This window comes from Ooceraea biroi, chromosome 7 (genome assembly GCF_003672135.1).
Source record: "Ooceraea biroi isolate clonal line C1 chromosome 7, Obir_v5.4, whole genome shotgun sequence".
NCBI lineage: Eukaryota > Metazoa > Arthropoda > Insecta > Hymenoptera > Formicidae > Ooceraea > Ooceraea biroi.
Window position 1 is genome coordinate 342,874 of NC_039512.1, and position 21,442 is coordinate 364,315.

Consider the following 21,442-nt stretch of genomic DNA (forward strand, 5'->3'; position numbering starts at 1 on the left):
CATTGCAATGTCATTGCATATAGTAAAAAAACCTTTACTATTAATCATGTTGCCATTTAATACTGTCTTTTGTACTAATTCTAATCAAAAATCTATTTAATTTTATTTCCTAAAAAATTGATCATCTTGTTTTAGAAAAATTTCTAATTATGCGTTTGCTAAAATTGTGTCATAGAAATCACGGTCATGAATAGAATTTAAATCCTCTTATGACCTGCTTTGACTGATACCACTGATATAAAGACTGAGTAGAACCATTGTACTGACTACATTGCACGTCGGTTTCATTCTCTGAATCAGTCTTACATGAGTCATGATATATTTTAATGAGAGTCCGACACGTGCATGGTATGTCCACCTGATTATCGTGGCACAATTTAATCTTGAAGCAATCTAATCTTGTTGTCTCCGTAGGTGGTGTGTATTGTGGTTTAGGTAAGAAATAATCCGACACCGAGTTACGATCACTTTTCTTCAACATGATGAACGTGTTTGTCACACCTAAGGGAGCACTCATTGCCTCTTGGAACTCTTCGCATTCTAATATGGCCCTGCAAGTGAAATTTGTATTACAATTCTTTATGTGTGATCTTACAGTTCTTATGTCTTACCAAACTCCTTGTTGGAGTACTTACTTCATCAGCTTCAAGAGCGGCTTTCTCGAGGAGTGTTGATATTCCTTATGCTGCTTGCTGTTGAGAATGTACGGCGGAAACTCTATCCCGATGTAAACCTTCGGCGAGAATATCGTAGCACCGAGTAGAACGGCAACTTCTTTCATGTCGCAGCCCTCAAGGAAGAACTGCGAAGATATGTGATCCGAGACATTTTTTAACGTGTTGGACAAGTTCTTAAAAGAAACTGCGTTTCTGTCTGTTGCCTGAACATTCGTTTGAAATTTACGGGCTAGCGCCTCGTACACGAACGGTATCTGCTGCTTTTGATACAGGATGTATTTAACGATTTCGATCACCACTTTCGTGCACGAATCACTGGTCAGTGGTTCGTCTAACAACACGTTGATTTCTGTCTCGCCCTTTTTTCTGGAAAACATCTTTTTCGTCGAAAGCCGATCTGAAAGTTTGTAATCTACAGAAATGTATTTTGAAACGTCCACCATCCGCCAAGAGTCGCGAAAGAATGAGCGGGGGCCGAGGACGGCGAGGACTCCCAGGAGTTAGGTTAGATTAAAAATTCTCTTACTGCGGATAACACTAGCGCGCCCGATCCCCGATGTTGGTCAGTTGGTTGTGGTTGGTTGCCATGCCTGGTTAGTTACTAAGTTCACTTTATTTACGCTCGCCGTTAAACGTACAAATTTTGAAGTTTTAAAACTATAAGATTGAAAAATAAAATTTGATAATGGAGCTAAAGACGAAGCAAATGAAAAATATGTTGGGACCTATACAGCAACAGGTAACCAGGCTTGATTAGTCAATTTTTAGCCCATCGTGAAGCATCGAAAATAAAGTAAATAAGTATTATTTTATTAAATAAAGAATAAAAGATAAAGATAATATGTTATTCCTTTCAGACAAGTAAGCTGCTAACATTGTTAATGAGTGTTTCTACTAATCCATCCGAAATTTTAGCTGTGAAGTCAACGCTTTTCGAACAGCATCATTCTTTAACTCAGAGATTTAAAAACTTGACGAATGATGACAATTCTGATTGTGAAGAAGCTAATGTAAAAATTGCTGACGCAAAACACACTTCCCTATTAAAGGATATCGATGAGCTTGTACGTCGCAAACAGATTTCGATGTAATATTCAATATTTAATTTTTTATATAATAATTATATACTTTAGTTATGCATCATCTTTTCAGATTAAAAGTGTTAAGAGTAATACTACTGACAAGTATGCAGCCAAGCAGATGACAGAATTATTGCTCAGTAAATTTACGTCTGCTTTACAAGCTTTGGAAGACCTAGAATGCTTACCGCTGAAACAAAGACTCCAGGACTGTTTGGATTACGTCAGAGAAATGAATATAGCGAATGAGATTGAGGATCTTCAAAACATAAAAGTAACAATAAGTGAAATACTCTTGAAATTATTAATCTCTTATTTCCTTTGATATTATTGTCTTGTTACTTGCAAAGGAACTTGGCACCTCGATATTGGAGATATTCGAACCATTGCAGAAATATAGGAGAAGTTTGGTGTCTGTTTTCTTATCAGAGAAGTTGGCGTTATTTACTTCACAATTGTGTACGTCATTTGAAATGCTGGTTCAACTAGCTCAGCAGCAACATTGGTTAAATGCGCCAATCTATGTGAGAGATTGTATTATTAATATCTGCTTTTTTGTATTACTTACTCGATTTTAAATCTATGTTGAATAACTCTGTGTAGGCCTGCAAGAAATATATTTGTGAAAGAATATGTGCCTGTTGCGAAAAGATTTTGGAATTACTGAATGGTACGAATCCATCGCCAGAAGAGGAAGCTTGTGAGAAACAAAATCATTTTGTCTACAGGTGACAAAATAAATATTTCTTAAGCTTTTTTAATTTTATGTATATATATGTATATATAATCAATTGATTCTCACGCTATGATGTGCATTTTGTAGAATGGACTTGGCACTAGACATTATATTAGAAATGCCAACCAAACCGCATGAGGAACAACTATCTGAATGTGCAGAATTGTGGTTGAGACTAGAAGATGTTTTCTCCCACGCTATGGCGATTACTCAAGTGTGTCAGCCATATAATTTCAAAGCCATTACTGGATCCTGCCAATCCATAGTATTAGAATACGAGAAACTAAAGCAGGAATTACAATTGGAAACACCAGATTCAGCATTAAATAATCTGTTTATGCACACTTTGACCGACGCTCTTTATCGTCTAGAACGTAAAGTTAATATAGCTATATTAACTCTCGCGATGGAAGTATTCAGCACTCCTTACGCAGCTCTGAAAAAGCTTGTTATGACGTGCGGCAACTCGTTAAGTGCGAAGAGGAGATCCAAGAATGATCTGAATGGTCTTGTAGAAGATTTTGATCAGCTTTTTGACCAAACTGTGCAGATTGGAATATACGCTATCGCTTGTTGCAAGAACATGAATCGTTAGTTGCCGTCACACATAAAATGAGAAATCAGTAATGCTTCCTTGCAGATGAATGAAAATATCTTCAAAATAAATTTGCTTGTTTCAGGTAACAATAAGATCCGCAATTGCCTCGCGGGATTCGAATCTTTGGAGACTGAATTAATATCTGCAGTAACCTCCTTCTATTTGCATCCAGATAACAAAGAAATGCGCTCAAGTGTCAAGCTATTGACTACGCAATGGCAACTAGAGATGAATAGGTTTCAAAATACTGTGAACCTCATTATAAATTCTGCAGCCTTCTGTCACGTATGATGTTATTATTAACTAACTATAACTATAAAATATTAATATAATTTTATAATAATAATATATTATGAAATTGTTTTTTCATTCAGGTAGTTATGGATAGCCTTCAAGAGCGTATAACGGCAATCTCCGATTGCCTGGACAATAGGCAACCAGTAACACAACTTCAGATACAAGGCATTGTTCAGCGCGCTTCGTCTTTATCCAGCCAAATAACAGCAGTTGTAAATGACATTGGCACTGAAAATATTGATCGTCAAACGATAATGATGACAAGGGAATTGAAAGCAGGTAATCATACGTTATATTACTTAAAATTACTTAACATTATATCTTATATTTCACGTGTATCTTTTATTATAGCTATATTTGAAGCCAATGCAGCTGCCAAGACTCTCTTGGTCGAAAACGCCACGGAGCCGCAACAATTACGGGTGATAAAGCGGTGTGAATTAATATTAAATGTTGTCCAAAGATTGCAACCTGCCTTATCTACATTAATGAATAGCACAATGCTCGAAAAATCTAGTAGAAGTCGAGAAGATTCCAAACATGGTAAAACAACCAATCCTTTATTTATCTACTTATTTAAATGTATCAATCATACTGGGAAACGTAAATACTTTAAAAAGAAAATTAAATACTGTACATTATACAGGCTCCATTTCAAACGTTACGAATTTTCCGTCCGTAATTTATGGTTTACCACGCAATGAAAATAGTTTAGTCTACATCAGAACACCGTATACAGGTTTGTAGGTTGTAAAAACTTGATATTCTGCTGCACATGCTATTTGTAGATCGAAATAATGCCAAGTTTTATCTGTATTTTAGTAAAAGCGTATAAACCACAGGTATCAATTCAACTAGCAAATAGCACAATTCAGAAGCCATCAGATTTGTCGTGTTTGTTATCTTACATAAAGAGTGGCCGCACATTGCGCAGCGAGCATTCCATCATGTATAACATGCCGCATAAAAATAAGAATAAGGATAAGGATACGACAGAGCCACTTGTCAGAAATGAAGCATCCTTCAGGAATCTGTCTAGCGTCAGACAACACCTTTTCAGTAGAAATAATTTTACAGCCAATGGTAACATCGATATGACTGAAGAGAGTTTGAATTTAACAGGTAATGTACTTGAAGCTGCGCTAATGTGCTTTAAGCTAGTCAGACCAGAATCATGAATTACATTGAAAGCTGTTTCAGCTGTCTTGGAGAAACTCACCTCGCCATCTACATCGGCAAGTTCAACATTTTCAGCTTGTCAATCTTTGAAAAAGCAAGACATATCTTCTGGACATGCAATTAAAGAAATGGTCACCAACAAGGTAGATAAGTTGTCTGGAACTGGTAGATTAGAAACAGAAATTTGTTTAAATGGATCTGCAATGACGGAGAAGGTGGGTGAGTGCACCATGTCAGGTGGCGGTGATGCATCTTTAATCATGGAAACGTGTCAAAAGCTCAGTAGTGTTCGACTCTCAAATAATAAGATTCAAAAGTCAGCATCAGGGCAGCATGAAGTGTACAAAAAAAAGAGAAGATTGAATTCTTTTTCTAAGTGAGATATTAAGTTTTTAATGCAAATGTCCCGCAATTTTTTTTATTTATGATAAATAGCATTTAAGATGTCAGTTGCATTAGCATGTAATTTTGCGTGAGTTATAACGTATTAAATTTAATATAAAATTTAAGTTTGAATTGTAAATGGAATCTATGAAAGCTTCATTACGTAAAGCAATAAAATATATTTTTCAGTATCTATATTCCGTGCTTAATATTTTTATTTCCCGCTCAACTGGTCAGATCTTTGACTATATCTTACAAAGAAACTAAACCACCTCAAGTTTCGTAATAGACCCCCTGATTGGTCTAGTAATTTATTTTGTGCAACGTCCAATCTTCCTATTTCTTTCATAGATTGAAAAGTAACTAGAGAGAATGTAATTTCTTCGCCGCGGTTGAAAACGAATAAACATAAAGAGAGAATGACAATTACGCCATATTGTGCATCACTTCTGCATCACTTCCATGGTTTCTGTCCTTGGATTTCGAGATATATTCCTGTTTCATTTTGAATCCAGAAGGAAATCCTGATGTGCTGGACGGATTACAGAGATGTATGATAAATTGCCGCGTGCGATGACAATATTTGTGAAATCCGACGTTGGTACCATTCATATTTAAGTGTTACTAAATTTAATTACTAATATGTGCAACTGACATTGTAACATTTGTAACTCGCGTCGGAGAAAGTACGCAGATGCTACATGTAGCAAAGTGAGCCCGGTGGCGAGACAGGTAAGAGAAGAAAAAGGTGAATGGAATAGAGAGGAAGACTCCCAAGGAAGTCCAACTCGGTCCAAGCTGGTCCAAACTCAAGTCCATCACCAAACAAAACATGGACGCCGTAGAAATAAATACGTCGGAGCCGCCGCAAACGGAGGACGTGGTCGCGTCCACAGTCAAGATATGCCGCGTGTGTTTGCTTGACAACCTGATGATGCGTGACCTCTTCCTTGAGAATGAAACCGCGTCTTTGTCAACGAAGGCGATGAGCTTCATTAACGTTAAGGTTAGTTACGTACTTTGGAGGTTAGACACTGACGCGAATATCTCGTTCGCTTATATTATTGTTTTTTCTTTCCTTTGAATCTTGGATAGACCCTTCATTGAGAGTTTACAAACTTTTTGCTATTTTCCTTGTGGATTGTTTGCTTTAGCTTGTCAAGCGTAACATATTCCTAGCACTCATGTAATACATTTAATTATTTAATTAATAGAAGCAAGTTGAGGCAGTTGGATATTTTTATATATAATAAATGCCGGTATAGTAAATAATAAATCGGCAACAGACTTGTGGAATTTATCAAATCGTTTATTTCTATTAGATGTTACCCGGTGATGGTTTACCAGCACAAGTATGCTGTATGTGTGCTGACAAACTGGAGTCAGCATATGAGTTTAAATTACAAGTTGAGCAAGCCGACAATGTCCTCAGAGAGAGATATGTCGGAGGAATTATAAAGGAAGAATTGTTTTTCAACGAAGTCGAGGTACACTTGGATGCTGAAAGGAACGATGACATGGATGAGATGAATATTAGTGATCATTATAATCTTAGTGAACCTGGTGGCGTAGTTTTATCAGAATCAGATGCAGAGAAGAATTTTCTAAAGGATCAGCTAATAATTTTGGAACAGGATAAATTATCACCGAAACCAGAGGAAATGCAACAGAGTGAGAGTGAGTAAAATAAAATTAACAGATTAAATTGACATTTTAATAAAATTTATATCAAATATTGCTTTACTAACGATAACATAAAGATGTCGAGATGTTTCTGTCTTGTACCAACATACTGAACATTGATACTTTTTTAGATTCTGATGAAGATAATCCACAGGAGATCACACGAGAAGTCAATGAAAGTATCGTAGAAGAGTTGCAACAAGAATTAGCTAACAGAGAGAACAACGGCATGCCAAGTGCCATGGAAGAGTCTAGGAATCAAAAATCTTTTATGGACGAAAATATCATTCCAAGTTGCGTGGATGCAATCCCAACGGAGGAACATGATTACATCATGCAGCAACAATGTATAGTGTCTATGGAACAGCTTCGTTCACAAGAAGAAATGCAAAAGACGGTATCACAAGTTGAAGAAACCAGAGAGGGATGTCAAGACATGTCCGAGGAAAATGAAGAAAATCAGGAAAGCCAAGCTGGGCAGGATCAAGAGACTGGAATTGAGCAAAATCAAAATGAGAAGTATTTCAAGGAGGAAGTGCCAAAGGTTGATACAAATGAACCAGCAGTGGAACAAGATTCTCAGAACGAAACACGAAGGAGTAAACGCAGATCAGCTCGTCGCACGTTTACCGAAAGGGACTCCGACGAGGAGAACTATTTCGAGAATCTGAATCTGAGTTCCCGATTGAAGAAAGCACAGGCGGACAAGGCAGAGAAAATCTTCTTTTTCATTTGTTACTTGTGCGACAAGCAGTTCTTGTCGAAGAACGTCTTAAAAGAGCATCTGCATTCCCATGAGGAGGTGAGGAGAACGCTGTCTCTGAAAAAAACGCCGGAAAAACCGCAGAAGGTCACACAACAGACTAGCGTCTCCTCCGCGAAGACGCCGCCATCCGGAAAGAAAGCCAACAAGTGTCCTTATTGCGGTAAAGAGTATCTGTACATAATTTCATTTATTAAGCACATTAAGCAACACGAACGAGAGGAGGAGACGAAGGAGGAGCCGCTATCGTACGAGGCGTTGTTTCAGGAACACGAGGACAGTTTAGACTTTGACGATGGCAATAACTCGGACGGACCGGGCAGGAAGCGAACCAGGAGAGAAAGTACAGGCGACGTGAACGACGATGCCGCGAACGAGGAGGAAAATCAAGATAAAAGAAGAAAAAATCATCATCACGTTGAGGAATTCCCGTGCGACAAATGTTCGAAGCAATTCAATACAAAGCGAGGCTTGCAAAAGCACTCGGTCACGCACGTTGGCCTCAAGTGCAGCGTGTGCAACGAGGAATACGATACCCTGGAACAACTGAAAAATCACCGAACGAAACACGTGGTCGAAGGAGTACTCTCCGAACAGGATTTAGAGGAGGACATGAAGCAGATGATAGAAAAAGTTGCGGAGAATGAGGAGGACCAAGGCAACAAGGAGGACGAGAACGTGGCGGCGAGTGAGTCCGCTGAGAACGCGAAAGAACTGAAGTGCCCGAAATGTCCGATGACGTTTTTCCGCAAAATAAATCTGTCCAGACACGTGGAGAAGGCGCATTCTGGGGCGAGCTACACTTGCAAGATATGTCGCCAACAGTTCACGCGAAAGGATCTTCTGCGTAGGCATGCGGAGCAGCACGCACGAGTGAAGGTCTATAAGTGTACGCAGTGTAATAAAACGTTCAGCAACGAGCTTACTCTGAGGAATCACTTGATCGCCACGAGTCACAAGACGTTCATACAGGGACAAGAGTACGATCCGAACAAGCGTATCAAACGCGTGGCCGCGAGGGCGGCACAGAAGATCATTGACAAGATCAAGACAGAAGATGGTTTAGAGGATTACGATGACGACGATAACGACAATGTGGATTATGACGCCAAGTTGGACGGGCATTACCGTCGTAAGCGCGATGCTACACCAAAGAAGTATAATTATAAGAAGGAACTGGAGTGCGCGACATGTAACAAGAGGTACAGCTCAAAACAGGCTTTGACGAAGCACATGGAGCAACACGTGAAGGATGAGAAGGCGGAGAAAGCGGCAGCGGCGGCAGCAGCGGCCGAGAAGCTGAAGAAGGCTACCATGGAGAAAAAAGAGAATCAGAAGACGAGTAACTCGGGCGATAACGAGGACGATGATAACGATTCGGACTTTGAGAGCGGACTGGACTGGCCAATGGATAGCCATGAGTGCACCACGTGTAAAAAGCGTTACAGCACAAAGAAATCGCTTTTGCGGCACCAGTTGCTACACGAAGAACCGAATTTTGAATGCGACATCTGCAACGTCAAATTTTATCGCAAGGACAAGCTAAAGGCGCATTACGACAAGTGCTCCGAAAAGAACCCGGATCAGGTAAGGAAGTGCAATATATGTGGTGACAGTTTCGAGAACAACGAGTTGTTACGAGAACACAGAGCCAAACACGTTACGGAGGGTATCTTAACGGAGGAGGATCTGAGGGATATCGAGCCAAAGCCCGAGGAGAAGAAACCAGGTGAGAAGATTGGCCGGAAGAGAAGGACCGACATTGTCGGACTCGAGTGTACCGAGTGCAACAAGCAATACACCTCCCGAAAGGGCCTTTTGCGGCACATTCAGGTGCACGAGGGCAAGAAATACTTGTGTGACATATGCCCGAAAAAGTTTTACCGGCGAGAACACCTGAAGATTCACGTGGCGAAACACAACATGATCAAGCCGTACAAATGCACCCGATGTACCAAGCGTTTCATCAAAGAGGAGCAACTCAACAACCACCTGTCTAAGCACGACCGCACGTTCAAGAAGAACAAAGAGACTGACAGCTCAAAGAGATTCCTCTGCGAGATCTGCAGCAAGAGCTTCACGCAGTCGACGACGCTGATCGCGCATTTGCGTGCGCATAACGGCATCAAGCCGTACGTGTGCGAAGTGTGCTCGCGACCATTCACCACCAACGCCTACTTGAAGATGCACATGCGTACGCACACGCAGGAACGTCCTTACATATGCCAGTATTGCTCGCGAGCGTTCGCACGAGCAGATACCTTGGCGAATCATGTCACTTCGCATACTGGCGAGGCCAAGTACCACTGCAAATGCTGCACGAAGAACTTCCGGCGTTTGAAGTCCTTGAAGGAGCACATGTTCATTCACACGGGACAGCGACCATACGAGTGTCCGACCTGTGATCGCAAATTCAACAACAACGGCAGTCGTTACGCGCACAGTAAGCGCTGCAAGCAGAATCTTTTGCAGAACCAGAACCGCGCGCAACAGATGATGCAGCAAACAACGCAGCAACCGCAACAACAACAACAACAACAGCAGCAACAACTACAGCCGCAGCAGGTGCAGGTACAGGTCCAACAAATACAGCAGACACAGCCTCATACGGTGAGGATGCATCAGACGACGCTCACCCAGGCACAAGTGGTCAAGGCGCAGAACATTAAGACAATCGCCATAAGACAGGCCGAACCGACCGCAGTGGCGACAACGCAACAAGTGATGCAGCATCAAGAGATACTAATGCCGCTGATCCTACCGCTCACTGTCACTCTCACCGACGTCGGTGAGGAGGTGATACTACCAGAGGGTACAAAAATATTCACCACCTCCTAATCGAGCCGCCGTCTTCTCTATCCGATTGGAGTAAAAAAAGAGACATACTCGCGAAGACGGAAGCAGATTTCCCACAATGCGAGGCGCATCTTGACGTGAATTGCAAGTTTTCTTCTCCCGCGGTTCATGACTCTCTGCTGATGAAGTTTTCATTTTCCGATCTTCTTCGCACACGAGAAAAATCGAGAGTAATGTCTCATTACGAGATATCTGACAATGAGAGGTCGCGTTTGCGGGTAATCGAAAGAACTTTTATGCACTGGATGAGAAAAGGAGCTAATATATATATATATATATATATATATATATATATATATACATATATATAGATGTGCTATTAAATGTATTGAATATATATTAAATATATTTAATAGTACACGATATTAAATATATAATGCGATAACTGTGGTTTTCACAGAATCATTTCGATTATGTATGAAATGTTATATCGAAGTTTATTTTTGCAACGGTGAAGGCGCAAAACAGGCATATATGTGTGTATATACATATACACACGTGTGTGTATATATATATTATAAAATTTATCTAGAAGTCCTGAACAGGTGTACCTTTCCATAGTAATGCGCATTATCACAGGTGACTAGAATAAAGATCTTTGATAAATATTTGTAAAAGAGAAGAATCAGACGTCTTAAGTGTAATATACATAAATTTCTTTTAAGAGACATGATAAGATAAGAGAGTATAGCTTAAATAATTAAAGCGTAATGTATCAAATAATACTAGATTTACTTTCATTTAGTTTCTTTTTGCCTTTTTTTTCTTTCATGTAAGGTCTGTCTGGTATGCTGCTTCAATAAAAAATAATTGCAAGATTAAAGTGATATTACACTATATTAGGAAGTACGGTGTTTTTTAAAATGGATAAAAATATCACATAATCTGGCGTCATATTAAAGATTCCTTTTCTAGATCTTTATTCTTTAAAAACACATTGACTATTTTTTCTGTTTTTACTGATGTTATTTCATCAGGATGTCATGCATGTAATAACGATTCTTGAAGAGTATATCTCAAAGATAATTTATTGAAATTTTGGTTCTGACATTTTTTATATTTAAAGCGTCTTTCGAGTCTTTATATAAAACTGTATCTTGTTTCATTGCATTGAAGTTGGTAATCCCTCTCCATTAAAATATATTACGTAAAAATACGAAAATCTTGGTATTGCAAATTTGGAAGTAAATCTTGTGCTATGTGCTCTTACGTAATAATGATAATCATGTCTGCGTAATATCTGTAAAACTAATGCGGGACTAGATATAAAGTGATGTGTATAAATACTTAACAATAATAATATAAACGTTGTTATACGATCTGCATGATTTCGTATTTAGATTTTGTTGCATAAATAAATAAAGTATTTGTTCTCATCTTATATTATTGTGGTTTATGCTATTGAAGTTACTAAACTTGTTATATTGACTTTTGTTGTATATACATTCAGTTTGTACTGAAAAAAGCTATTTGTAATTTTACAGTGCATTATATAATCCAAAGAACGATACAATAAATTATAAAATCTCGTAAGTATGGTATTTCTACATTGAATATGTCTTAAATGACGAGTCGAGATGATTGTATAGAAATATGAGAGATACAAATTTATATACAATTCATGTGTGGTTTTTTTTTGTGGATCAGGTGAAGAATGATGAAGATTGAAGTGAGCATTTGCGACTTGTACAATATGTTAATGGCAATAATCAAGTAATCTTACAATATAGAGCTATCTTATCGATGAGGATGTTTTTACTTACAGCGTACGTATATATGTACGGAGCTACTTGTTATAATTTACCATAGACATACAGTTTTTATTTCAAGATATAAAAAGATTATATATCTTCCACGGAAATACTATTTGCGACGTTCAATTATTGTTTTACAAAATCTTGACAAGAAGTGTACACATATACACGAATTGTATGCGACGATATGTTCCTTGTAAATGGAAAATTACTTGTAACAATCAGGTATTGCAATTTTCTCGATGTCCCTGTACATAGTTACGAATAAATAAATAAAAAATGGATAGCACTCAAAACGTTCGTTGCAATCGCCACTTTTTCTTAATAGTACATTTCTTGTTTTATTTAGTCGAATAAATTGGCGCAATACATACAAACGATGTAAAGTTGATAGGCTCAGTCAAAACATTACACGAAGGAATCCACGTGAATATGGTAATTTTGTAATTATCAGCCGCTTTTTTTTCTCTTATTCTTTTGACTTTACTAAAGAACAAACAGAAAAATCGTCTTATCTCAGCCATCTATCACCCATAGAATGTTGATTCCGGATGATCCTGCATTTACTCGTCCCAACATACCGTGGTTTCGTGTCTTGAGAATGTACAAGAAAAGTAAGAGTGTATGGAATAAATTATTACGTCCCTGGAATCAGAAACATTAAAAGAAAACATGTTAAAAAACCAAAAGAGATACGTTATTGTTAGATATTAGAGTTAATAACAATAAATTACCCGTTGTACTTCCTCGTAATCGTTCGGTAGCGAATCACCGGACAATGCCAGGCTGTAGTGCGGCGGATTTACGGACTGACAGACTATTATCGGGCCCTTGTTACGCGGCAGTTCCATACCAGACCTCGCCATGTACCTTGAAGTAAACGGCCTGGCATCTGGTTGATCCAATGGTGCTTCCAATTGCGTATCCATGTAAGTCGAAATCAAATGCATTATTATCTGCAAAAAATATATTCTTTAGTCAAACAAACGTCGACGAAACTTTACTTGAAATACATTTCTTAAATAAGAGAATATTGCTGATGTTCTGCATGCTTACCGCGGAATCGGTTGGCAAGCTAGAGTCCCATTCTTTGCTACCGTGAGAACCTCCACTGTTCCACTTAAACTCACTCATGGATCCTCCCTTCGCGAGCATCTTTATTCTCTTTACGAGATACTCCTGATTGTTAGACAACTCCAGGAAGGGAACCAATGTCGGTAGGGTAGGAATTGCAGAGACCAAAAACGGTGCTTGAGCAAGCTTCCTGAGTCTGTCCAGGCCTACGTAGCCCGGTTGCGAGTCGCTCAGACCGTGACGCACTAGTGCCACGCATATATTGTCTATCTCCGAAGCCACACGCTCCACGACCGTCTTGCTGATCCACTGAAACATTGAGATATGATTATTGGAATACTAAATCTCTCTCAATTAATTATTACTTTTACAGTATCTTTTATACTACTTTATTCTGCTTCATAATTTGATTTTTACCATTCGCAGATTGGCGGTCCATTCATTGACTTTGTTTGAATCGACTCTGTACTTCCTCCATACATCTGGTGCGCCAAATGTACCCCTCGGAGAACTCCCTTCCTCTGCGCCAGGGCTGGTTGCCTTCGTTTTATCTAAATGAAGACATAAACAATTAGGTAAATCACAGAAAAATGCAAAACATTTGCAAATTAATTTCGTATTTACCTATGGTAGGAGCAAGCTGATAAGCGCATCTTCTCAACAGTGGTGATACTTCACCAGGAGTTCGAGTAGCAGGATGAGACCAGAAGGAACTCAAGAGATTGGACGGCTGATCGATAGTTGTAGAAAGAACACACTTTCTTTGTTGTTCAACCTCTTTTAGATAACTCTCTAGGTCACATTCATCCTGAATGAGATTCTCGTTTGTAAGGCTGTCGCTAGTAGAGATATTCATGGATCTACTGAGCGATCCATTAGAGCTTATCGTTGATTTGGGAGACGTAGGAGTGCTGTATCTAAGAAACGAACTTGGTGCTGAATAATCCTCTAAAGAACAAAACAAAATTCAGATAAATATATAGAAAATATGTATGTTCAAGGAACAACCCTAATACAATACTTTGCGTACTGATTTCACTTAAAACTGGAGTTCCAAGAGGCGTAGTACGTCTATTGAGATTTATGTAAGACAAGTTCAAAGAGGAACTCAGTTCCGAAGTCTTCAACTTCTGAGATATTTCTTCCTTAAAGAGAGGATCGTCCTCCGGTATTCCCAAAAGTGGTCTTTGTTTAGAGCTTAATATAATTGGCTGTAACTGCAGAGTGGTCCATGTGTATCGTGCGATGTGATATAAGGCGTTCAATGTAAAGATCAATGCCAGAAAGCATTCAATCCAGTAAATCCAGTAAATTGACTTATAAACAGATTCGCCATATATTCTGGGGAAAAAATCAAGATTATATATATGCTGTGTATGATTACCAAGAAATTGTAATATGTATAATTGTATTATTATACAGGGTGTCCCGGGTTTTAACCGACAAACTGCGGGAGCATATTCTACTAGTGGAAATAAGAAAAAATTCTTATATCGAGTTTGCTTAGAAATGCTTTATTACAAAGTTATAAACCAATATTGAAAAGAAATATCAGATAAGTAACAACGGAACATAGTGTAGAATTTGGAAGGTCGAAGATGTTTATGTTATGTGTATTCACATGTATTCATGTTCACTATGTTGAAACGATTCAGTATGATTGTTACTTTCACAACAGTAGCTGTTAGATTTCAATCGTCGTGTCAACTAGCAATTACTATCAGAATGCCAAAAGTGTTTTCAAATGAGGAATACACTGATATTCATTTTGTGTACGGATTCTGTGACGGAAATGCACGAGCTGCCGTACGAGAGTATCAACGTAGATTTCCTAACAGGAGAGTACCAGATAGATTTAAAGCAACGAATTACTAATTCAGTTACTGAGATGCAACAAAATTTTCAGGAATGTCGTACTGTAACAAATTCTGTACTACGTCGATGTCTAGCTTGTATCGATGTGCAAGAACAACATTTTGAAATGCGTCACTAAATCATTGCGTAGATAATTTTTATTTTTGTGAAAAAATCCGTTGTTACTTATCTCATATTTCTTTTCAATATTGATTTATAACTTTGTAATAAAGCATTTCTAAGCAAACTCGATATAAGAATTTTTTCTTATTTCCACTAGTAGAATATGCTCCCACAGTTTGTCGGTTAAAACCCGGGACACCCTGTATATATCTTAAAGAAAAACAGAAATCTTACAAATCAAAGACTGTAATGCTGAGCAATATACTGTTGATGAAGAACCACGTGATACTGTAGCGAGCTTTGCTTTGCATCTGCCTCAAATCCAATAGCTGTTGTACTTGCGGTTTGGGCGTTAGAATTCTATAAATAAATTGTCCCATCATAGCTCTGGTTAAGAATTATTTTAGTCATGTGAATCCTAACCTCTCTTAAGAATACTTCTGCAATTCTTACCTTGCATTGGAAGATATACATCTCATAGGAGAGTAGAAATTACTCATTTTGAACAATCTGAGTTGCACTGGTGTTAAAACATTTGTTATTGCTACTCGAATGTATAAGAAAACTACTTTCGTTAAGCATCACTTTCCCGCGTTACGCGAGACATGGACACCCGGCATTTTAACCTCCGTGAAGTTAGCCGGTCAACTTTTACTAAAGTGTTTTTTACGAATCGATTGTTGGCCTAATTAAAATTTTAGTTGGCTAATATTAAAAAAAAAGAAAATTTTGTGTGAAGTCAGTCGGAGGAAAATTAATTTTTTATCATTTTCGTTTCTAAAGCCTTGTGCCCACGATGCTAGAAATCGATCTGAGATATCTATCCGAGAAATATGTAGCCAATCAACTTGCAGCTTTTCCGTAAAAGTGCAAGTGATGGCCACAATATGTATACATTTTGCTATGGGGCACATGCATGTACGCAGGTATTGCACGTATACATAGCCACACATAATAATGTTCTTTTCTCACAACATATCAATATATTTTTTCTATTCACATTATAACGTAATAAAATAATTTTGTATATTTGTATGCTTTTCCTATCACACAATGTTACGTTTTAGCTTCTGTCAATCTTACAAGAAGCTTATTTTTGGTAACATTTTCACCTACAGAGCACAATACGTCCTCAACTGTTCCATCGATAGATGCTTTAATGATATGCTGTAAAAATAAAAATAAATATTAGATATTGTACATATTGGAATTAATACTGGAAACTGAATAACTTACTTCCATTTTCATAGCAACAATAACAAGCAACGAGTCGCCTTTTTTCACTACATCTCCCTTGTTAACAAAAATCTTATCCACCAAACCAGGCATTGGGCTCAACGCTGTGCATGGATTTTGTTCAGCCCGATTTATAAGCGCAGTCACAAATTTAGGAGTAGGAATGACCAGCTGCCACTCTCGATCCTGAAGAAAATTGCTTTTTACGTTCGCGGGAAAGTCTGATTTTCATTAAATGTTACATAATTAATCACCTTGGTAAATATATGTAGCTTATTATCAAGTTTCGCTATCCGTGTTTTAGCGATGACTCCACCAATCTCTGCGAATAATTCTAAAGCACCGTCCATCTTCTTCAAAGTTCCAGTTACTTTTTTCCAGGGTCCTAATCTGTTAACTCTCATCAAGTACTCGTTTGGTTCAGTATATTTCACTTCCACCATGTTACTGTCCTTTCCAACATTGAAATGAAATGACTGTGTCAAGATATGATTTAGCCTGACGCCAATTTCCATCGCAAATGGACTGAAGGGGTCTTTCGTGTCTAAAGACGCGCTTAGCGAGTTCATATCTTCGATCAGTATCGAAGCCAAGGTGCCTTGAATGAACACTTCGTTAGGTGTCTGCAATTTCGGAAACAGCTGCTCAAAATTCTCTTCGATGAATCCTGTATGTACCTCGCCGCTTTGAAATTTCGGATGAGCACAAAGATCCTTGATGAATTCAATATTGGTATCCAGACCAGCTATCTGCAAACGTATTTATTTTAATTGAACATATTATAGTTACACACCTAGTCAAAATTTGCTTCATTATTTTTTAATAACGTAAAAATTAAATCTATTTAAATTTGATTTAAAATGATTGATCTTTTTAATTATAATAAAATTCTAACTTGGATAATTATGTAACTTACATTATATTCATTGAGCTTCGATCTGAGTATTCCAAGAGCTTCGCTTCTATCTTTCCCCCAGACCACCAATTTTGCTATCATTGGATCATAGTGCACAGATACCTCGTCGTTTTCCCGTACTCCGGTTTCAACCCTGACATTATCCGCTGCTTGAGGAGGTTTCAAGTATAAAAGCTGACCGGCTCCTGGTAAGAAACCATTCCTTGGGTTCTGTGATATCACGACAATGAAAATCCGGTTTAGTGATAAATGCACTTATATGCGCTCATTTTAACATGAGACATGATTAGATAGGGTGAGCCAAGTACCTCTGCATAGATTCTCGCTTCAAATGCATGGCCGTTAAGGCTGATCTGTTCCTGTTTAAGCGGGAGTTGCTCGCCACTCGCCACTCTCAATTGCCACTCGACCAAATCCAACCCGGTGATCGCTTCGGTAACCGGATGCTCCACCTGAAGACGCGTGTTCATCTCCATGAAGTGAAAACTGTGGGCATTCCGGTCCATTATGAACTCCACGGTTCCGGCACCGACGTATCCCACAGCTTTGGCGGCACGCACGGCCGCTTCGCCCAACTCCTGCCTGAGTTCCTGGGAAATGCCAGGCTGGAAAATAAATTGAGCAATGCATGCAGTCTTCCATCTTCCGGACCATCGTGAGAGTAACTAGAAAAAGGCGTACAGCGGGAGCCTCCTCGATCACTTTCTGATGCCTTCTCTGAACGGAGCAGTCTCTCTCGAATAAATAAACGGCGTTCCCGTGTTTGTCGGCGAACACCTGCACTTCCACGTGCCTAGGCTCGGCGACGTATTTCTCCAAGAGCACCGCCGAATCCCCGAATGCCTTCTCGGACTCGGTTCTCGCGGATTCCAGGGCCTCGGCGAAATCAGACTCCTTCAGTGCGATCCTCATACCTTTCCCACCACCGCCACGGACGGCCTTGATCATCAATGGGAAGCCGATCTTCCTGGCCTCCGCTAATAACGTTTCATTCGTTTGGTCCTCTCCGTGATATCCTAATAAAATAAGATAAAATGTACAGAGTTAAAGAGATACTTCTCTCTTATCTCTTGTATTTAAAACGAATAAATAAAACGTTCACCTTCTATAATAGGAACACCAGCGTTTGCCATAATAGCTTTCGAGGTGTTCTTTATACCCATATCTCTGATGGCACTGGCTGGTGGACCGATGAATATAATGTTCTCCCTTTGACAAAGTTCAGCAAACTCGGTGTTCTCTGAAAGGAATCCATATCCCGGGTGTATAGCCTGGCATTTGGCTTGTTTGGCCACTGATATGATTTTATCCTGCCGTAAGTAACTCTGACTAGATTGAGCAGGCCCGATGCAATAAGCCTCGTCAGCTTGCTCCACGTGCATAGAATTTCTGTCCGCTTCGCTGTACACGGCCACCGTCTTCACGCCAAGTTTCCTGGCAGTCCTCGTGACGCGGCATGCTATCTCCCCTCTGTTCGCTATCAAAATCTGTACATACAAATTTCCGTACAAGAATGATTCGTGTTGGATGAATATGGTAAATGAAGAGTTATGTGGATGATTAGATTGATTAGAATATGTGCATTGTGCGATGATTAATGGTTTCAGAAACTAACTTTGTTGATTCTGTTGACCTGCGACGCCAACTGGTGCGTGTCTCTGACGGTTAAGGTTAAATGATTCCTGCAATGTAAGAGAATAATTAATATAAGAACTGATACAAAAAAATAATATAATGCTCTACGTGCCTATGAAGCAGCGATTGCAACTTTCCAAAGTGGTACATGATGCTGTGCTGCCAAGCGAACGGATGTATGACGTGTGGCGATTTAGCAAACGTGCTTATCCAAACTCAACTACTTTCCCTATCGTTTCAATTCCCATTCAGCCGTAACGGACATGTTTACATTCCGGCTATTTGGGCCTGATTACGTGGACGATCGTTATCAGCTACCATGCTTGTACCATGACCCTGACACTGATTTGCATATATTTAATCGGCAGTGATTGTTAATTTTTACTCAAGCATGTACTGGAAACAAAGAACATATTTATACGGTTTGCAATGGTGATGGTCTTGAAGGAATATTGAAAAGTGCTTTAGAAAAATAGTAAATAACTGTGAGCAAATAACATCGAGATAATATTGAGTAAAACATACACTTTTTTGAAGACTTCAAGATTTTTACGTCTCGTTTATTTGTCAGGATTTTACAATTATTAATATACATTCGTTTGTGTAAATTATTTTATTTATTGCTGAAAACAATCGCATATACATGTAACACAAAAATATTCGATTACAAGAACAACTGAGTTTAGCGCCTCATGCCGAGAAACACGTAACTATTATGCAAGATGAAATAAGTCAGTAAAACAGGAATATGATTAGGTAGATATCTGCATTATCTTCCTAGGAAGCAATGAAGTTTATCAGATGAGCGTAAATGTTCTTTTCAGAACTTCATCAGAGATATAAAAGTCTATTATATTTGATATAACTATATTTTGTATAATGGCAAGGGGGGAAGAGGAATAATGTAAGATTTAGAAATTTGCCATTTTGGTGATCATTACGAAGCAAGTAAGATTACGTATATAATTATAATAATTATAATCCTGTGCGTGTATTATAATTATAATGGATTCCATTTCACTAAATAGATAATTAAAAATGATTCCCAATGTGGTTTAACGTCGATTGGCTCCTTTGATCGACGACCGTTTCCGATACTCGCGCGAACTCCGATACTCGGTAAGGGGTTTAACCTCCACAGTCAAGCCGGCTCCGTTAATTCGGAGAGAACACTGAAATTACTGATACTATCTCCCGGAAACGAGAGGCGGAAGATCTCACACTATTACGTAGATCAAGGATTCTTCATGAATAGCTGTCGGAGCTACTTGACACCTGAATCTTCAGATGTGTATTGTGTAGCACCGAAATGTCGCCAACGAATTCAAGAATTGTTAATTCTAGTAAAATAGGTAATCGGTCATCTTACTGCAAAATGTTGTCTTAGCAAAAGCTAAAATCTGAAAAATCATGTTTCTAATTTTACATAGATACATAAAACCATCTCTCTAACTCCTTTTCCTGTTTCTGTCTTTGAAATGTTTCTATAATCGGAGAACGATATTTTTGACACTTTGTTAAAAGAAAAGAATCAATAAACTGTTATTATAAATGCTTGAAATTCAAAGATACAGCTGCACAGAATCAAATGATAATTGATAATTCTGTGTTATCTATGAGTAAAAAATAGCGTGGAAAGAACTGGCTTCTCTTTTTACATTGTTACATTTTGTTTACATTTTGTTTACATTTGCAGGTGCAAATGTATTTATGCTTTCGCGCGTGTGGAGGCACGCACAAGTCCAGATTGCGTGTACACGTATGTTTAATACATACACGTGCGGAATAGTGCATCGGGGGAGATTTCGTACAACCGGTGCCAGATTGATTCGGTTCACCTAAACCGCCATCCCCTCCTCGTTGCTAATACCAGAAAGAGAGAGAGAGACAGCAGTGGATACCGCCCTGAATTTTCCGCTGGCAAGTCGCGGTGAGGAAGGGTGTTTACTCAAGACACGACAATTCATTACGTAATTGAATTGAATGAGGCCTCTCCTTCGCTCTGCGACAGACCCTTCCCGCCGCCCGGGCGTTCGGCAAATGTGTACGCGTGCGAATGCTCAGGCACGCGTGTGCGTGGTCTGGCGGTGTACGCGAACGAGGGGTGGACTGAGATTCAGAGGCGGATTAAGGGCTGGGAGAGACCCCGCTGGTTGACGAGTCGATAAAGCGTCTTTTAACGAAGTGATCGAGGAGAATGTTTTTAACCCAGCATAACTATCCTATTGAGAAGGGAAAAGTGAATGTTTTAATTTAAATTTTTTACGTTGGACGTAAATGTGGTGAGAACAACGAGCGAGCTTTTGATCGTATTTATAATTAGTTTCTCAGTAGTATAATGATAAATAATGACGATATAATGTAAATATCACTCGAAAATGTGAACTTTTTTTTAAAGATTGTGATAGAAAGTTTGAAGCGCGCCTGAGAATCTGCCATTGCGATTTTAAGTTTTTCAGGAGAAAAACTTTTAAGAAACTTTTCAAAGATGAAACGGTTCTGGACGTTGCGTGTGAAAATTTACGCGTGCGACAATTCACTACGTCCCTGAAGGGATACCGTAGCTCCGCTCCGTCGTGCTCACCCCATTCGCCGCCA

The 21,442-nt window shown here is 38.9% G+C and overlaps 5 protein-coding genes across 10 annotated transcripts in view; 2 read left to right on the top strand and 3 right to left on the bottom strand.

Moving 5' to 3' along the window:
• LOC105288039 (MAD2L1-binding protein) overlaps positions 1-1,218 on the bottom strand; it is a 1,559-nt gene extending 341 nt beyond the window's left edge. The window contains exons 1-2 of the mRNA XM_011354002.3: positions 636-1,218; positions 1-551 (exon numbers count right to left, since the gene is read on the bottom strand). The exon at positions 1-551 is cut by the window's left edge and continues 341 nt beyond it. Coding sequence (XP_011352304.1) covers positions 185-551; positions 636-1,120 — 852 coding nt within the window. The 5' untranslated portion in view covers positions 1,121-1,218 and the 3' untranslated portion in view covers positions 1-184. The remainder of the gene's footprint in view (positions 552-635) is intronic.
• On the top strand, positions 1,090-5,145 carry LOC105288038. Of its 5 annotated transcripts, none has more exons than XM_026971343.1 (13): positions 1,108-1,181; positions 1,535-1,538; positions 1,593-1,741; positions 1,830-2,030; positions 2,107-2,280; positions 2,360-2,484; positions 2,580-3,082; positions 3,173-3,375; positions 3,465-3,666; positions 3,739-3,930; positions 4,034-4,126; positions 4,210-4,509; positions 4,588-5,145. In XM_026971343.1, the coding sequence occupies exons 4-13, from the start codon at positions 1,878-1,880 to the stop codon at positions 4,944-4,946; spliced, it is 2,304 nt and encodes a 767-aa protein (XP_026827144.1). In that variant the 5' UTR covers positions 1,108-1,181; positions 1,535-1,538; positions 1,593-1,741; positions 1,830-1,877; the 3' UTR covers positions 4,947-5,145. The 5 variants fall into 5 exon arrangements, with proteins under 5 accessions (XP_026827143.1, XP_026827144.1, XP_026827142.1 ...); XM_026971341.1 differs by lacking the exon at positions 1,108-1,181 and adding an exon at positions 1,249-1,416; XM_026971342.1 differs by having other exon boundaries at positions 1,090-1,181; positions 1,535-1,741.
• Positions 5,146-5,346: 201 nt separating this feature from the next.
• Positions 5,347-12,286, top strand: LOC105288040 (zinc finger protein 91). Its single transcript, XM_011354003.3, has 3 exons — positions 5,347-5,956; positions 6,273-6,627; positions 6,765-12,286. The coding sequence occupies exons 1-3, from the start codon at positions 5,783-5,785 to the stop codon at positions 10,232-10,234; spliced, it is 3,999 nt and encodes a 1,332-aa protein (XP_011352305.1). The 5' UTR covers positions 5,347-5,782; the 3' UTR covers positions 10,235-12,286.
• LOC105288041 (transmembrane protein 209) lies at positions 11,882-15,782 on the bottom strand. Its single transcript, XM_011354004.3, has 8 exons — positions 15,511-15,782; positions 15,292-15,417; positions 14,111-14,421; positions 13,705-14,028; positions 13,498-13,631; positions 13,063-13,389; positions 12,741-12,962; positions 11,882-12,651 (listed from the first exon to the last, which is right to left on the bottom strand). Exons 1-8 carry the CDS (start codon positions 15,555-15,557, stop codon positions 12,523-12,525), a joined length of 1,620 nt encoding a protein of 539 aa, XP_011352306.1. The 5' UTR covers positions 15,558-15,782; the 3' UTR covers positions 11,882-12,522.
• A 235-nt stretch (positions 15,783-16,017) lies between these two features.
• On the bottom strand, positions 16,018-19,524 carry LOC105288042 (methylcrotonoyl-CoA carboxylase subunit alpha, mitochondrial). Of its 2 annotated transcripts, XM_011354005.3 has the most exons (10): positions 19,370-19,524; positions 18,957-19,240; positions 18,825-18,891; positions 18,312-18,696; positions 17,891-18,225; positions 17,518-17,814; positions 17,210-17,419; positions 16,548-17,042; positions 16,294-16,479; positions 16,018-16,224 (listed from the first exon to the last, which is right to left on the bottom strand). In XM_011354005.3, exons 2-10 carry the CDS (start codon positions 18,992-18,994, stop codon positions 16,114-16,116), a joined length of 2,124 nt encoding a protein of 707 aa, XP_011352307.2. In that variant the 5' UTR covers positions 18,995-19,240; positions 19,370-19,524; the 3' UTR covers positions 16,018-16,113. The 2 variants fall into 2 exon arrangements, with proteins under 2 accessions (XP_011352307.2, XP_026827146.1); XM_026971345.1 differs by lacking the exon at positions 18,957-19,240.
• Between the last annotated feature and the right edge of the window lie 1,918 nt (positions 19,525-21,442).

Bases quoted from the DNA above. Each gene is read 5' to 3' on its own strand.
- LOC105288038 (XM_011353999.2), top strand. From the start codon at position 1,363: ATGGAGCTAAAGACGAAGCAAATGAAAAATATGTTGGGACCTATACAG. The intron at 2,031-2,106 runs GTAACAATAAGT...TTACTTGCAAAG, and splicing joins AGGATCTTCAAAACATAAAA to GAACTTGGCACCTCGATATT. The intron at 4,127-4,209 runs GTTTGTAGGTTG...TCTGTATTTTAG, and splicing joins CATCAGAACACCGTATACAG to TAAAAGCGTATAAACCACAG.
- LOC105288040 (XM_011354003.3), top strand. From the start codon at position 5,783: ATGGACGCCGTAGAAATAAATACGTCGGAGCCGCCGCAAACGGAGGAC. The intron at 5,957-6,272 runs GTTAGTTACGTA...TATTTCTATTAG, and splicing joins TGAGCTTCATTAACGTTAAG to ATGTTACCCGGTGATGGTTT. The intron at 6,628-6,764 runs GTGAGTAAAATA...ATACTTTTTTAG, and splicing joins GGAAATGCAACAGAGTGAGA to ATTCTGATGAAGATAATCCA.
- LOC105288041 (XM_011354004.3), bottom strand. From the start codon at position 15,557: ATGAGTAATTTCTACTCTCCTATGAGATGTATATCTTCCAATGCAAG. The intron at 13,390-13,497 runs GTAAAAATCAAA...TCAATGTTTCAG, and splicing joins GGACCGCCAATCTGCGAATG to TGGATCAGCAAGACGGTCGT. The intron at 12,963-13,062 runs GTAAGCATGCAG...TATTTTTTGCAG, and splicing joins GCTTGCCAACCGATTCCGCG to ATAATAATGCATTTGATTTC.
- LOC105288042 (XM_011354005.3), bottom strand. From the start codon at position 18,994: ATGTACCACTTTGGAAAGTTGCAATCGCTGCTTCATAG. The intron at 17,043-17,209 runs GTAAGTTACATA...ATACGTTTGCAG, and splicing joins CGAAGCTCAATGAATATAAT to ATAGCTGGTCTGGATACCAA. The intron at 16,225-16,293 runs GTAAGTTATTCA...TTATTTTTACAG, and splicing joins TTGTTGCTATGAAAATGGAA to CATATCATTAAAGCATCTAT.